Source organism: Micropterus dolomieu, linkage group LG20, assembly GCF_021292245.1.
Source record: "Micropterus dolomieu isolate WLL.071019.BEF.003 ecotype Adirondacks linkage group LG20, ASM2129224v1, whole genome shotgun sequence".
Lineage (NCBI taxonomy): Eukaryota > Metazoa > Chordata > Actinopteri > Centrarchiformes > Centrarchidae > Micropterus > Micropterus dolomieu.
In genome coordinates, this window is record NC_060169.1 from 3,778,682 (window position 1) to 3,794,629 (window position 15,948).

General features: G+C 39.7%; 2 protein-coding genes across 3 annotated transcripts in view; one reads left to right on the plus strand and one right to left on the minus strand.

The window, feature by feature from the left end:
* Window positions 1-3,745: 3,745 nt before the first annotated feature.
* On the minus strand, window positions 3,746-10,182 carry cartl (cocaine- and amphetamine-regulated transcript-like). Of its 2 annotated transcripts, none has more exons than XM_046032205.1 (4): window positions 10,102-10,182; window positions 6,087-6,414; window positions 5,314-5,391; window positions 3,746-4,219 (listed from the first exon to the last, which is right to left on the minus strand). In XM_046032205.1, exons 2-4 carry the CDS (start codon window positions 6,327-6,329, stop codon window positions 4,112-4,114), a joined length of 429 nt encoding a protein of 142 aa, XP_045888161.1. In that variant the 5' UTR covers window positions 6,330-6,414; window positions 10,102-10,182; the 3' UTR covers window positions 3,746-4,111. The 2 variants fall into 2 exon arrangements, with proteins under 2 accessions (XP_045888161.1, XP_045888162.1); XM_046032206.1 differs by lacking the exon at window positions 10,102-10,182 and adding an exon at window positions 9,455-9,593.
* Window positions 9,153-15,948, plus strand: part of iqgap1 (IQ motif containing GTPase activating protein 1) — a 49,046-nt gene continuing 42,250 nt past the window's right edge. Inside the window, exons 1-2 of the mRNA XM_046032204.1 lie at window positions 9,153-9,428; window positions 10,739-10,841. Coding sequence (XP_045888160.1) covers window positions 9,383-9,428; window positions 10,739-10,841 — 149 coding nt within the window. The 5' untranslated portion in view covers window positions 9,153-9,382. The remainder of the gene's footprint in view (window positions 9,429-10,738; window positions 10,842-15,948) is intronic.

Sequence of the window (15,948 nt, forward strand, 5' to 3'; positions counted from 1 at the left end):
ACCAAACCATTGAAAGTCAAGTTGCATTGTGGGTAATGTAGGTGCAAGGAACTGACAAGGAAGAAGAACCAGTGGAATTAAAAACATCTTCGCTCTGGTTCTGTGAGAATGTGCTCATCAGTGCATGAAACATAATGACTTATTTAATATGAAACCACACCTTAACCCACACTTATTTTCTTCAACACGCAAAGACAAAAAAAAGCTTGAGCTAAGCAGAATTCAAGAATGGAGACACTTTTTCATTCACTATTGACTTGTTTTTATTACAGGCTAAATTGCTTTAGGCATTGAACGAGGGAAACATTACACTGCTGTTTGTCTCCTGTCTTCCCCCCCCCAGTGCCAAAAGGAGCCCAAGGACCTTTAAATGAGCTCTTCAGTCTTTTATGGTTCTGCGGATTAAGACTCCTGGGACAGATGAAAAGCACGTATCTGCGGGCTGCAGGCCACATGCATTGGATCTGCTCTGCTTTTCAGCATTTATTTTTTATTTTTTGGAGCATGGCTTTTGTCACAGCTGGATGCTTTCAGTTTTCACAGTTTGTGGTAAAATACAGGAAAAACACTGAATGAATTTATTACAAGCTGTGGTTAAATGTGTGCAGCAGTGGGGTGCACAGACTCTGAAAGAGGCAGGAGTTAAACTTTAAGAAAGGTCAGTTTCTAAAAGAGTTTCTAAAATAATTCAAGCTCAGTTTTCTTACCTGAAAAACATTTTCATGAAACATTGTGAATTTGAATCAACCTCCTGAAATGTTTGGCTATCATGCTGGTTAGAGTGTTTGTTTGTTTGTTTGTATATTCCGCCTTTAAAAAGGCAAATTCATACTGTGTTACATTGGACTTTATAGGCATGTTTCACTTGACTCTACCCCAAGCAGTGATGGCCCAGCTGCTGTTTTCCATCAACTATCAAAAGCAAAATACCTACTATGACATCAATTTGACGCAGCAGCAGTTTTCTGGCCTTAGGAAGGATTTCAAAGTGTGGATTTGAAAAGAACTCAGGTGCAGGTGGTTATGTGACGTACACTATACTCCATTTTAGCTTACTTTAATTTCTGACCTTCTCTGAAATAAATACGTTATCAAACCTAAAAACAACAAATGTAAAATAAACTGACTGCGATATCAAACAAAAATCAAATAACAATGTGTAATGTGAAAGGGACCGCTCCCATTCATAAACCCACAGATAATTGTCAGCAACAATTGATTTGGTTTTACAGCATATTCACTGTTTGCTTCAATCCCAGCACTCTCATCAGCCTTGTTTCCAGCAGCAGCAGGCAAAAAGCTCAGATAAACCAAGTGTACACTACATGCCATGCACCAAACAGCACACAGGCAAAGTTAGAGACAAGCTGGCAAAGTCAGTGGAACATCTATAGATGCCATAGCAGCACCAAAACAGAGCTGAAATAAGAGTGAATACGCTGACATACGCTGATCAGGTGGACAGGAACTCCAAATGAATGTTGATGTTGCTCTATTTCTGCTGGATGTGTAAATATGCAACTGTTTGCTAACATGTTAACCATGACAACTTCACATGGTGATAAAACAGTATTTCAGGGCTGTGAGTTGAGTGAGAAGTTGTGCCAGTTTTCTAGACTCTAAAACAAGTTTCTCAAAAAGCTAAATAAAGCTTTCACACAATAATTTACTTGTTTTGTTACTCTTACAGATCTTTTATCATTACAGAATTGCTTTTGAGTCAACTTCATATTCTGCCTCAAAGAATTCTGGGTAAAGCTGCACAAATTTTATTTTTATTTTATTTTTATTTCACAAAGGAAAATCTGAGATTTGCAATTCAGAGGACTGGAACCAGGCTAGCACAACAGGCTGCTGCAGACAAGATACTGTAGAGAAAGTAATGGCTTTTTTCAAATATCTTAAATGTTCTTGCACATTACACATAAGTGTCAGAATTAGATTAATAAAATGTGGGGTTGTGTTTCCAAGCTCAACTTACACTCACCAGCCACTTTATTAGGTGCACCTGTTCAATTGCTTGTTATAACAAATAACTAATCAGCCAATCACATGGCAGCAAATCAATGCATTTAGACATGTAGACGTGGTCAAGACAACTTGTTGAAGTTCAAACCGAGCATCAGAATGGAGAGAAAGGGGATTTAATTGACTTTGTTGGTGCCAGACGGGCTGGTCTGAGTATTTCAGCAGGATTTTCACGCACAACCATCTCTAGGGTTTACAGAGAAGGGTCCGAAAAAGAGAAAATATCCAGTGAGCTGCAGTTGTGTGGACGAAAATGCCTTGTTGATGTCAGAGGTCAGAGGAGAATGGGCAGACTGGTTCCAGATGACAGGAAGGCAACAGTAACTCAAATAACCACTCGTTACAACCAAGGTATGCAGAATACTATCTCTGAACGCACAACACGTGGAACCTGGAAGCAGACGGGCTACAGCAGCAGAAGACCACACCAGGTGCCACTGCTGTCAGCTGAGAACAGGAAACTGAGGCTACAGTTCACTCAGGCTCGCTGGACAACAGAAGACTGGAAAAACGTTTGTAGGGTCAGAATGTGGCGTAAACAACATGAAAGCACGGATCCATCCTGCCTTGTATCAACGGTTCAGGCTGCTGCTGGTGGTGTAATGGTGTGGGGGATATTTTCTTGGCACACTTTGGGCCCCTTAGTACCAATTGAGTATCGCGACAGCCTACCTGAGTATTGTTGCTGACCATGTCCGTCCCTTTATGACCACAGTGTACCATCTTCTGATGGCCACTTACTGCAGGATAATGCACCATGTCACAAAGCTCAAATCACCTCACACTGGTTTCTTGAACATGACAATGAGTTCGCTGAACTCCAGCGGCCTCCACAGTCACCAGATCTCAATCCAACAGAGCACCTTTGGGACGCGGTGGAACGGGAGATTCGCATCATGGATGTGCAGCCGACAAATCTGCAGCGACTGCGTGATGCTATCATGTCAATATGGACCAAAGTCTCTGGGGAATGTTTCCAACACCTTGTTGAAAGTGTGCCATGAAGAATTAAGGCAGTTCTGAAGGCAAAAGGGGGTCCAACCTGGTACTAGCAAGGTGTACCTAATGAAGTAGCCAGTAAGTGTATACCTCTCAAATTTATCTTAATTATTTCATCTGAAAGAGTGACAGAATATTTGTCCTTAACTAAATTAGAATAAGAAACCTCTGTGACTTTAAACGTAACATGTGCTGATGTGGGGTAGGCCAAGTACTGTAAGTGAGGTCATCTGAAACCAAACCAGCTGACTTTGTGTGAAACATGATTATTGCTGTATGACAGACATGTACAGGAGCACCGAAAAACTCCTGTCAGTCTGAAAAGTTCTCATTTGCACAGTGCTGTCCTGCCAGCTGAGTACACCTCATGTACTATCGTGGGTGCTATACAAATAAAAAAACAAACAACCTTTGCATAACAGGTCACATGTGAAAGTGCATGAATACATACAATGTAAAAATAGTATTATCACAGGTGAATTGTGTGTTTTAATGTGAAATTGTACTTTCACACGTGAAATATTGTTGATAGCAGGTGAAAAAAACCAGCGTGTTGGCAATTATATTTGCTTTGTATTGAAGAGTTTTTATTGTTCTTCTTTTGGTTTATTTGATTTGATCCCATTGTGATTGAGAGCCTCCACCCCAGAGAAGACAGATAGCCGACAAGACGCTTTTGATACAATGATTTATTTATGTGAATACACAGCTGCAAAATTCCAAAGTATTACAATTAAAACATTTATCATCCCTGAAATTGAACACAAATGACGGCAACATGGTCCAAGAAATCCTATGTAACTATGAGTAAACTTTGGGTAAATAAATAACAAATAGCTACGTTGATAAATGTGTTTATTAAACATGAAACATTTACATGCTACAGTATATAACCAGGACTGTCAGCAATACAAAACCCATGCTTCTCCTCAGGCAACAGCTGTCAAAACAACAACAATGCATAATGATGCATGATGATATTAGAGACTGACAGTACGATGAGAGTCGGGGTTGCTGCTGAAGTTGTAAAGGATGTTTGGTCCTGCAGAAGTGATGCTGTGTTTGTGGAAAAGAAAAGAGAGCTTCAGATGCACTTGAGCAGGTACGAGTTGCAGTTGGCTCCTCTGCCGCAGTCACAGAGCTTCCCGATGCGAGGCCCGAACTTCATGGCACACCGGTCACCCATCCCACACTACCGGGAAGAGGGAGATTGAGAGGTCATTCAAATATAATCAGATACTTAGATTCCAAAAGTGACAATGATGTTTGACAACGTCATCACTGGCAGGAAGGTTATATATCAGTTTTCATGAAGACATATAGAAACGTATGGAGCAAATTAACTTTCCATTAATTAATTTGCTTTGATGAATTTTTTTCGTCTCCCATTAATTCTTCTGATTTATTTGACACAAGAAAATGAGGGTGAGCTGTTAATCACTCCAGAATTTTTCCTGTGAATTAATTAAATCCTGTTCATTAGCTGGTTTTGTCTTATTTCAGGAGGATTGAGAGGTTTCCGTAGCTTTTCTGCTCCCCTCTTTCAGCTAATTGGAGCTGAACAACAATCTTGATTAGTCTGTAATTGCACTGAGTAAAAGACTCTTGTTGGCATTTTCTTGTTATCTTTTAATTACAGGCAGGTATAGTTTGCTAATGGCTTTAATTAAACAACAGTGCAGTGATGTGACTACAGAATGCACAGGAGTAACTGAACATTGTCAAACTAATCACTAAATTACACTCTTTACTCATTACAGGGCAGTGGTGGAAAGTAACTAAGTACATTTACTCAAGTAATGTACTTAAGTACAGCTCTGAGGTACCTGTACATTACTTGAGTTTTTCCATTTTATGTTAGCACTCTATATTTCAGAGGGAAATATTGTACTTTTTACTCTAATAATTTAATTTGATAAATTCAGTTAATACAGATTATTAATGAAAGGTAATATCATATAAAATATGATATTAAACTACAATGAGCTCCACCTTTTAACAGCTGCAATATTAAAGTGATGCATAAATCTATCAGGGATGGTAATACAATAATATAAAATTTATTATTCTGAAATGGGCCATTCTGCAGAACGAGTACTTGATGCTAATACTTTTGCACTTTTACTTAAGTAAAACTTTTATTGCTTTGACTTGGAACACAGTATTTCCACACTGTGCTATTGCTACTTCTACTTAAGTTAATGATCTGTGTATTTCTTCCACCCCGTGTTACAGGAATAAGGTTAAAACTGCATTGCATGAATGTATTGATTAAAGTATACTTACCAGTGGGATGCTTCCTCTTTTCTCCGTGGAGGAAATCCGATTATGCATCCTGCCCAGCAGAGCCTCCAGTGCTTCTATCTGCTCAGCAAAGATTGGTTCACAGAAACAACAAACATCAGGCAGGAGGAGAAGGTGTCCAATCAGAGCTGTTTTTTCCCCAACTGTATATATTCTGTATTGACTTTCATTAACTCTTCATCAAAGCTGTAGGGTACTTTCAAAATCATGGTGCTGTGATTTTTTTGAGCTGTCTTCTGCATCATTTTATACACATTTTCCCAAAAATCTTCCTGATATATTTGGTATATTTGGAAACATCTCCATTAGAAGTTAAAATAAACTGTTAATACAGTGAATAAACTCTGACCTCCCTTTGACAATCATTGTCATTATAAATAATAATACATCTGTACAAATGCTATACATCTCTTACATTGTTGTCTAATACAAAATGAATCTCATTTTAAGTAATTTGAAATATTTTCTGTTTTTTTTTCTATTAGGAAAGAAATGAGAAATCTGTTTATTTTATAAAATAAATCCAAATAAAAGAAAACGAGGATATGTATTTACATGTAAAGTTTTAAAAAAACTCAAAACTTTATTTTTCCCACCCAAATCTTGCTATGATGCACAGCAGACTTCTGACTGTTACTGAAAACTAAACTCTACAATCCTAAACATGTCATTTATTCTGCTAAATAGGCTAAATCTTTCAGGTGTTTCTCAAGAAACGTGTCCATGTAGCATTAAGGTTAACATCTTATACTGACCAGGTCTCGTTCTGCGGCTGGCTCTGGTTTGTCCACTCCAAAGTCCTCTGCGGAGACTTCTTGGGACGCCTGGCCGTGACACATGACCGAGAGCAGGCCGACAAGCAGCAGTACTCGGAGCGTCCTGGAGCTATCCATGGTGCTGGTCTCGGTGGGGGAGGTCCCGACAGGAGCAAGCAGATCAGGACTGGAGGAGCAGAGGGTCGCAGCCGGTCCACAGGAGATCCCCCCCTCCACATACATTCTCCTCTCTTATACTGACTCACGCCCCGCCCGAAAGCCCACAGCAGGATTAGCATGCAGGAGAGTCTTGGATGTGGGCAGGGATCTAAGGGGTGGGTTAGGGTAGGAGGATAAACCCACCAATATATGAATCAGTCTAGATGAAACTCGCCAAGTCTTGGTTGTAGTCCAAAAAAAAAAATACAAAACATCCAGAAATATTAAAACTGCGTGAGAAAAGAGTCACATCAGGAACCATTTGGCCTCCAGGTGTCCACATCAAACACAGGAGCTACCGGGTCACGTGATGTTCTACTGTAAATTGGCTTTAATACTTATGTGATTTGAAAGTTTTTAGGCTGCTAGTTATAAAAACTAAAACAACTAAACTGTTGTTTTTACTCGCTAAAAAAATCCATTGATTGATAAATATACCGTAATCATTCATTATTTATGCGTGGGCTAACTACAAAAAAAAAAAGAAGAAAAAAAAAGTCTAAAGGTCACATAATCTGCTGCAGGTATGAATTCAAGTAAGAGCACTATAAACACTCACAAAAGACAGATGGCCACCCACAGCTCCTCTTTAATGGCGAAGGAAATAGATTCAGGTCTTTGATGCTGGCCAGGTCGGCTTCAGGCTTAGACAGTGATGACTTTTCTGTGTTTAGTCTCACGGTTATAAAGGATCGTTTATGAGAGTAAACGAAAGAATACACTTCTTCTATCTAAAATGAAATTGATTTTTTTTTGGACTGTGTGTTTTTGCCTTTGGGTACATGGAGTTTTAAATGATCAGACTTGATTCTCCACTGGCCACTAATGCCAGATACTGAACACATACCACTGATAAACAGATCCCGAACCTAAGTACCTTTTGATACTTCAATTAAGTATTTCTATTTTGTAGCACAAATGAGAACTGTCTCTCTGAATTCAGTGTTTTCTACATCTGGGAACAATTACTGTTAATAAAGCTGTTGATGAGGCTGTTGGTCCCACAGGACAGAGATCTATTCCCACTGAGAGAAAGATAACACTTAGCCTATCTGTTTCAAACCGTGGACAGATATCGATTTACATCACATCTCTCTCTCTCCCTCTCTCTCCCTCTCTCTCTCAATTCAATTCAATTTTGCTTTGTTGGCATGAATGTCAAAGAAAATATTGCCAAAGCTTAAATTATAATACAACAATTAATTCATTTCATGCATTTCATTAAATAAATAACATAAAACAGTAAAAGTGTATGTTCATGTGTGTGTTTAAATAAATAAATATAAAAATAAAAACTTTACAGCAAATGTGTGTGTGTGCTTTAATAAAATAAATAAATAACATTTCTCTGTGGGCTTGTTTTCCACTATACTTGTGGGATCGGACAGTTTTGTGGAGAAAATTCTGGACCCCACAAGTTTAAGGGCTTTTTGAGGGTTTTGGTTATAATTGGGTTAAGGTTAAGGTTTGGCATGTAGTTGTGATGGTTAAAGTTAGGGTAAGGGGCTAGGGAATACATTATGTCAATGAGGGGTGTGTGCTGTGTTAAAATGGGGAAGAAGAACATTTTACCTAATAAGCTGATCCATTATACAACTACTTATTTATTTATTGGCATCATAATAGGCCTGTTTCACAAAAGACAGGTGACATGTCATAGCAGGAAAATCACAGGTGCATGAAAAATGAATAATATTAATGATGGCTGTCATTAATTCAATTTTTCCAGTTCCAGGGTCCTGGAATAGTGCACGCTGGCTCACTGTAATGGTGGTCCTATGAAATGTAGTGGACTGTTCATCCTGTAAATTAAATATACAAACAAAACTGTTGTGCTTAATTGACTACCTGGTTTGCAGCACTTATTTTTATAGAAACAATTAGGCCTATTTATCAAACGTATCATGTGAAAACACTTGTGTAATGTCTTCTGTTGCTCTGGAGGAGCTTTTCTCAGCTTTGAGACGCAATTTTTAACAGAAAGCGCTACCACTACAAAAACTTCAGGTGTTTGAAAGATAAGTCCAACAAATGAGGGATTTAGTGTTTTTGCAGTTTGACCCATGCTAGGTAAAAAACAGAATATTTCAGCATCTACAAAAGTACTCTAAAAGAAAAGGAAAAATATAGTTGGCTGCCCACTCTGTGGTTGAGTAGGCTTGAGTTGTTTGAATTATTAATAGGATATGCATTGTTCTCCCCTCTACTGCAGCCCTTCTCAAATATTTGGGGGGGTCACATCACAAGTAGATGCATAAATATCTACATGAAGTGATCTTGGAGTTGCTAACTTCAAGGCAGTTGCTACTATATTAGCCAGAACATAATGAGGTCCTCAATTTGACAACAACAAAAAAGTTTCTATAATTTTTTACAAGTGTTTGGATTTTATCTTATCTAATAGGTTAACTATGCTATGTCCATATTTTTTTCCATTTTTATTTTATTTGTATTTAGTTTGTAAGTCTTCAAATTGCTTAAACCCAAACATAATCAGTTTTAATTTTAAAACTGATAGAAAATTATATTTATTTCTATGGTATTGTATTTATTTACATAGGCCTAACATGCATACTGTTTTAATTTAAATTTATTGACTTTAATACTACAATCTGCCAAAAAATTATTCACCATATGAACAGAACCAAAACTCCTTTATGCACTTTTATAGACAATCTCCCATTTTTCCCGTGAACTCTCAGGATCCCACTTAACGTCTCCTAAAGGTCCCCGGACCCCAGTTTGGAACCTGCGCGGTCTCGTGCGGGCAGCGGACAACAGGGGGCGCTGCGACAGCAGTTTGGCCGCCTGGAGGCATCTGAGCTCCGTTTCCTGAAACGCATACTTCAGGATTAGGAACACACCCAGTGACATCAGGGGTTTGAAGAAGAAGAAAAAGTCTCAAGTCAAATTGTGCAGAGGAGCAACTAGAGGGCCGAAAGGTCCTTATCGGTTTTCTCTCTGTGTTAAGTGTTTTTGGCTGCGGAGAGTTTGGGAAACAAGCTGTTCAGACTGTGCGTAAACTTTTTACTGAAGCGAACCGTGGAGCGCAGAGTCGCGTTTCTCAAGAGAGGAGGATGTCAACTTCAGACGAGGCAGACGGGCTCCGGCCGAGATATGGCTGTAAGTTCAGACTTTCTTCTGCTCACCTTGAGATGCCAGGCAGGCGGCTTCCCCTCACACTACAGAGGGACAAGCTACTCCGGGCCACAGCACCGCTTCTTCACATGCAAACGACCCCAAAACTTCAGAAAAGTCTCATGTATTTGTTAAAAGCGCTCACTGCTGGAGCGGGTTTTATGTCTGACAGCATGGTTACAGCCTAATTATGACTTCCGCGTTTTTATATTGTATGGCAGAGTTGAGGAGAGCGGCCTGCTTTCAGAGTTTCACAACTGTTTTTAGTTAGTTATTACACACATGTAAAAAGACAGGACAGTTTATTCAAACTTTAAATTTGAGTGTGTGTGAGTTCTTCGTGGACCTGAAATGACCCAATAACCACCGCCCATGGATTTATTGAAATGATTTCACTTCTAAATCCCTTTGGAGCAAAGTTAGAAGAAACTGTAAGAAACTATCATCCATTCATCATTTGGATTTCACAATAAAACCGTATACTCCTTTAGCCATCAAACATGGAAAACAAGAAGCAATTTGCTCCACTGACAAATCCCAATTTAACATTTTTGAATACATATCATCGGTCAGACAAACTTAGAAAGTGGTTCCGAAGCAGACATTGATCAAGTTTTCACTGCATGTAGTCTCGGTCTTTGTTGAAATGAGAATTTACCTGTTGATCCCACACAGGCTGAGCTCTCCCACCTCAGACCTGACAGGAGGATAAAATGGGGCCTCTTTGTATTGCGCGCCCTCCTCTCTCCCATCCCCCTCTCCATAATTTGGGAGAAAACTTCTGTAGGGAATATAGGCGGAACCACTGCTCTACTCTGTGTAACCTCACAGGAATCACCCTATAAACCCCACTGCATTGTTTTTTGTTTTCAGTGTATGAATAAGCACGCCATTTAAAGACAAAGGCATGACCACATCATGGAGTCCCGACAGCCCTGGGCCACACTGAGCTCATGTGTTAACTTTCTACACAGATGACTAATAAATAAGGCTGGTTTCCTTTTGTAAAACACCTCAGTATATTGACCTTTTAGAGAGGCCTGGGAGCTGGATGGAAACTTTTCCCTGGTTATGCAACCATGAAAAAGTCACTAAATAGCTATTTGTTATTAAATCATTCAAAATGTAAAACATAATACAACTTTCTTAAGTGATTTCTTTTTCTGCTCTTTTGGCAAATCAAGCAAGAGATTCAGAGTGTTATGGTGATATTGCTTTGAGTCATTAAATTCATTCCTGTTTTTGATGCAGTTTGAAATTGCAAATTGAAATTTTGTGTATGTTTTGGGTGCCAGCTGTCCTGGATGGCGTGGAGCGGCTTACGGCGGAGGAGATGGATGAGCAGCGGCAGCAGAACATGGCCTATGAGTACCTGTGTCACCTGGAGGAAGCCAAACGGTAAGAGCTGGAAGACAGTTCGCCTGTGAGTGGGCTGAACCTCTGCAAGCTGCAAAAAGAGAGCAGAAGAGCCTGCGATGACTCCGGCTCTGATTCATGTCGCAAATCTCTGTCACTCTAAGGCTCAGCATTTCAGTTCCAAAGAATTATATTATGTAGAAAGAAATATAGAGCGGCCATTAGGGATGCAACTAACGATTATTTCTAATATCAAGTTTAGCCCATTCAGACTTGCTGTTAATATGCAGTTCAGTGAAGTGGACAATGTTTTGATTGTCTGATGTCCACTCACTCGCTGGTATAGGCACCAATATTGACCTTATTAAATGGATTGGGTATCGTCCATGACGCGAGTGATCCACATTAAATACAGGCTCTCTGTCAGTGTCATTAGAAAATTCATGGTTTCCATTACATTCAGTCAAAGCAGGCCACTCACTGACTGGCTGGTTTTCAGTGCCACAGCAATTTCTGGCCTCCTGTTGCTTTCCAAAAGTTTCACTCAGTGAGGGGAAACATATTTTACATGTGGTTAAAAGTGAGCACAGACTGGTGCGGGGTATCAGCGGTAGTAGCAACTGAAATCTCTCACAATCTGAGATTCAGACATTCAGACTTGTTTTTACTCTGCAGTTCAGTGCAGTGCACTTCAATGACCTCTTGGTCACTTCTTTGAACTCCTGGTGGTCAAACCTCAGTGTTTTTTCGGTACCGACTGTAACACAGAGAATCAAAAACTGTCAAATACTGAAAGTTGCCATTGAATGTCTGGTCAGATTAATCTTGTTAGGTATTCTTTGATTGTTTCCACATTTAGATAATGATCCTGCCAGTTTTGATCTTTTATTTAACATCTTTGGCTTCTTTTGTAAATAAAAGTGAAGGTTTTGTAGAAACCCTTGAAACATTTAAAAGTCCAACAGGTCTGCTCCATGCAATAAAGTAACTTTTTTTTTTTTTTTCCTCTGGACAAGACAATATAATATTCACATTAAAGAAAATCTCATTATGTATGAAGACAATGGTGATGTATGTAACCAGATTTTGCACTATAGAGCAGATATAGAGGTTAAGATGATTGTAGAACATAACTTTATATTCAGCACATAGTCCGACTTTGCTAACTTCTGCTATTATGTGATAACTTAATTTATGAGGAAGTAGGTGAGTTATGTTAATAATTGCAGTCGTGCGCGCGCACAGAGACACAGACACAGACACACAGACACACAGACAGATACGTGTGTGAGTTGGCTGTATGATTGCTTCTAGTGACTCTGGAGTCAACCTCGCTGCGGGCTCGCTGATTCAAAAGGGGAAGGATTGTGCGAGACAGGAAGTGACTCAGTCCCTGTTGATTTTAGTATCTCCCACTGTTGCCACAGAAACCCACAGTTGTCATAGCAACAGGTTCCGGTGTGAGTGCAGGAGTCCGTGCTGCGGCAAGGTTGTACGCTCTGATTAAAAAAAATAAATTAAAAAAAAGCTAAGCGGTTGTGTGTCTGCGGCGCGTGCGTTTGTTGCCCTGCATCCCTCCCTCACCTGCTCTGTTATCTCCGTCCACCTGGGATCTTCAGGAAATTCCTGGAATGATTTATGTTTTGTCTGTGCCCATTTTCCCCTCCAAGCGTAACCTCGACAGTTTGTGCTCTTCTTTATTCCCCATAACAAGTTTCAGAGCATGTCCCTGAACTCTTTGTTGGTACTGTGCGTGTGTAAATTAGGAGTTATCACCAAAATAAGAGCATAAAGAAGTAAACATTTTCTTTCTATCCAACAAAAAGATAACCCTAGTCAAAAGAAAATACACTAATGAAGAGAAATGGACAGAACAGCTCCAGTAGCTGGTTTTTAATTATTCTCCTCCTCCTCCATGTTCTTCATGCTCATGACTCGGCTTGTCCTTTCTAAGCTGCCACATCACCAGTTCCAGTGACAGGATTTCCCCCAAGAAATTTGCATGCCAGGGTGAAATTGTTCAGAGAAAGAGAGATGCACTCCTTGACCAAATGTGGTCTTTTACTCAACCTATTGTGATGGGACACACAATGTTTCATCTCTGTCCAGCACAGAGCACAGTGGTGATTTTTTGCTTTGCTAAATGAAAGTAAATGTGTTATGAAATTATGTTTTAACAGGGCTATTTAATGGCTATTGAGTTAGCTCTTTCTGGCAAGTAAGAGGGTAAGTAGTAGTCTATATGAAAAGATGAGCCACTGTATCTTCTTTTTCAAAAATATGCAATTGCTTAATTATGTTCCTGATTGTACCTCGGTGTACTCTCAGTTAAACCATGTTTGTAGCCATGTACATCTTCTTTTTTTCTTTAAATGGATTTCCAGCAGAGTAAGTGCTGCTAACCCCTGCAATTGATCCAGGATTTGTTTCGAAGGGAGATTGAGGATTTGTAATTAAAACACGCTTGATTAGTCAAAGGTTTCACCAAATCCACCAACACAGAAATATTCTGCACAGAACTTGAACAGTAAAGTAGGCTACTTTCAGGATCTTTTAAAGGCAGGATTGTTAAAGGGGACCTTTTTATATAGCTTTTCCTTATTTTCTGTCATATTGATATATAATTTTACAATGTTCATACTAAACTGTGTCAGCGTTTCCAAAAAATGTAGAGTGAGTAAAAAGAGAGAGAGTAAAAATGAGGTAAACTTATGCCAAAGTAATCCCGGTGAGTAAAAAGCTCATGCTTCAGACGGCTCTGAATGCTAGGTTATTTTTATATTTTTTTCTACTTTCCTGCCGAGCTGACGTCAGCCAGGCAGGGATGTCCTTATACAGTCATCTGCTCATGATCTGCTTCAGGCACGACACGCCCACTAAGTACACCCACCCTCTCAGTCTGTCTGTGTTTGACCGCTCTGCTCAACAATGCGCTCTCTGTGGTTATAGAAGATTTGGCTAAAGAATAAAGTGATTCAGAGGAAAAAGTACTTAACAGAGGAGCTTTGCGTTACTGCGTTTTCATTTCAAAACGGAGACCTTTTGCTACATTTGCACCTCCCATCCAGACTAAAACGGCGAAAAAGACCTAAAATGGACAAAACGCTGCCGACCCCGTTTTTCGTTTTGAAACTCCGGAGGGCGTTTTAGAGAAGACGGGCAAAAATGGACAACTTTAGAAACAATGACGCAGACGCTCACGCTTGGCTCTCTGATTGGGTCTTCTAAGTCATGCAAAGCAGACACAAGGAGCTACTGACAGAGCTTTTCACTTGGTATTTTTATTAAAATATTCTGTACCATGCAAATGACACTTACCTGCCTACACTTTTACTGTGCATGTTGCCGTTTACTTTGCGACGACTCCCAGTCTGTTGTCCGCCACCACAGTCCTGTGTTACATTGAGTAACAGTCCCAGCTCCTTATTGGTCCATGCAAAAAAAAAAAAAAAAAGGTGGTCTGATTCTTAGTCTGTAGTACTTTATTCTTTCACCAAATCTTCTGTAACTACGGAATAGTCCATCTGCTTCATGTTTACACCAGCACGCGTATGCCCAGTGTACCTGAACGGCCACTAGATGTGTGTTTTCACTCGTTTTAATGTAGACAGAGATCAACTCTAAAACGCTGGTGTGGACGGAGATCGTATTCGTGTTAATTCTCCATTTTTAAACTAAAACGGATTGCTTGCTTCAGACAGGATGAACTGTGGGGCTGCATAAAGAGCCAGTATAATAGATAGTTTTTTTTGAACATTGAAAGCATGCAACACAACTGGAATCCCAGAATAAAACTACAAAAATGTAGAGCTAGAAATTAGCATAATAAGTCCCCTTAAAATAATTGCGTGTGTTGCTGCTGCAGTTGTTGTCACCTAAACTGGTGCACCTTCACACTGTGGGGAACACCTGAGCCTTCAGGGGAGTGCTGGGAGGAGGAATGGCGTTTGTGATGATTCTGAGTGGTATGATGGGAATGCATCTGACAGGTGCACAGCATGGTGTGAGACCATAACTGTGTGCCTTGTGGGAATGGCTGCAGGAATGCATTGTGGCTCTGTCACTGTTAGGACTGGGACTTTATAGACTGGGCTCAGTCTCAGAAAGAGATGCAAACTATTTGTTATCACTCTTATTTTCATGTTTCCATCAAATGTAGAGAAACGGCCTTCTGTGCACATTATCACACCTTATTTGAATGCGTGGTGACCTGTTCACCTCTTTTGTTTTTTTTAAATAGTAGATTTCTTGCAATGCTTGGCTCTAGGGCTTCAACTATTGACCGTTTTGTTTATTGATGAATCTGTTAATTCTTCTTTGGATTACTGGATAATCAGTTTAATCTATAATGTCTTCAAATTGCTGGTTTTGTCCAACCAACAGTCAAACTCAAAGATACGCAATTGACAAAAATGTTTAGAAATTTAAATTAGTATAATACTCATCGATTATCAGAAATTGCACTGTTTCTTTTGGATTAGTTGACGGCCTCGTAGATGTTTATTCTCTGCTTTTGTTTCATCAAATTGAACGTCTTTCTCACTATGTTCAATCGTCGTTCTTCCTTTCACCCATTCGATGCTTCAGTCTCCCTGGGAATGCAGGTGTATTGATTTGTGCATTGTGCTATCACTGCTATCGCTAATGATAAATGACACAACGTTTGAAGTCAGGATGTCTTGACTGCTTCAACACCTCTGTCACATGTCGTCCACATTTGTCTCTTGCTCATTTCCTGTCACCCTGCGCTGTGTGCAGTGAAGCTGACTGTAAATCACTCGCTCAGCAGATCTTTTCAGCGAATGACGTCGTTATTTTTGGGCGTAGCTGAAAGGTTTTGAATTCACAGGTGAATCATAATCACACGGATCTGACAGCACAGTGACAGCTGAGTGAAAGTGGAAGAGGAGCGTTTGGTTTGTCTTTGGAGGAGAGAGTGTCTATGATGGTACAGTGGAGTTAGTTTGGTGTTTCATGTTTACCTGGTTCCAGTGATGTCATTGCATTTCCAGAATCTCAGCAATTAATTTTGGAATTAATTGATGCATACATATAAATCTTGTCAACTGAGTGGAAGGATGAGTTTTATTCTCTCTATTTTCAATGTTGAAATAGAACTTTATTGTCTACCAGAGTGGAAAACTGTTAC

Bases quoted from the DNA above. Each gene is read 5' to 3' on its own strand.
- cartl (XM_046032205.1), bottom strand. From the start codon at position 6,329: ATGTATGTGGAGGGGGGGATCTCCTGTGGACCGGCTGCGACCCTCTGC. The intron at 5,392-6,086 runs GTCAGTATAAGA...TTTGCTGAGCAG, and splicing joins CAGCCGCAGAACGAGACCTG to ATAGAAGCACTGGAGGCTCT. The intron at 4,220-5,313 runs GTAAGTATACTT...TCTTCCCGGTAG, and splicing joins AAAGAGGAAGCATCCCACTG to TGTGGGATGGGTGACCGGTG.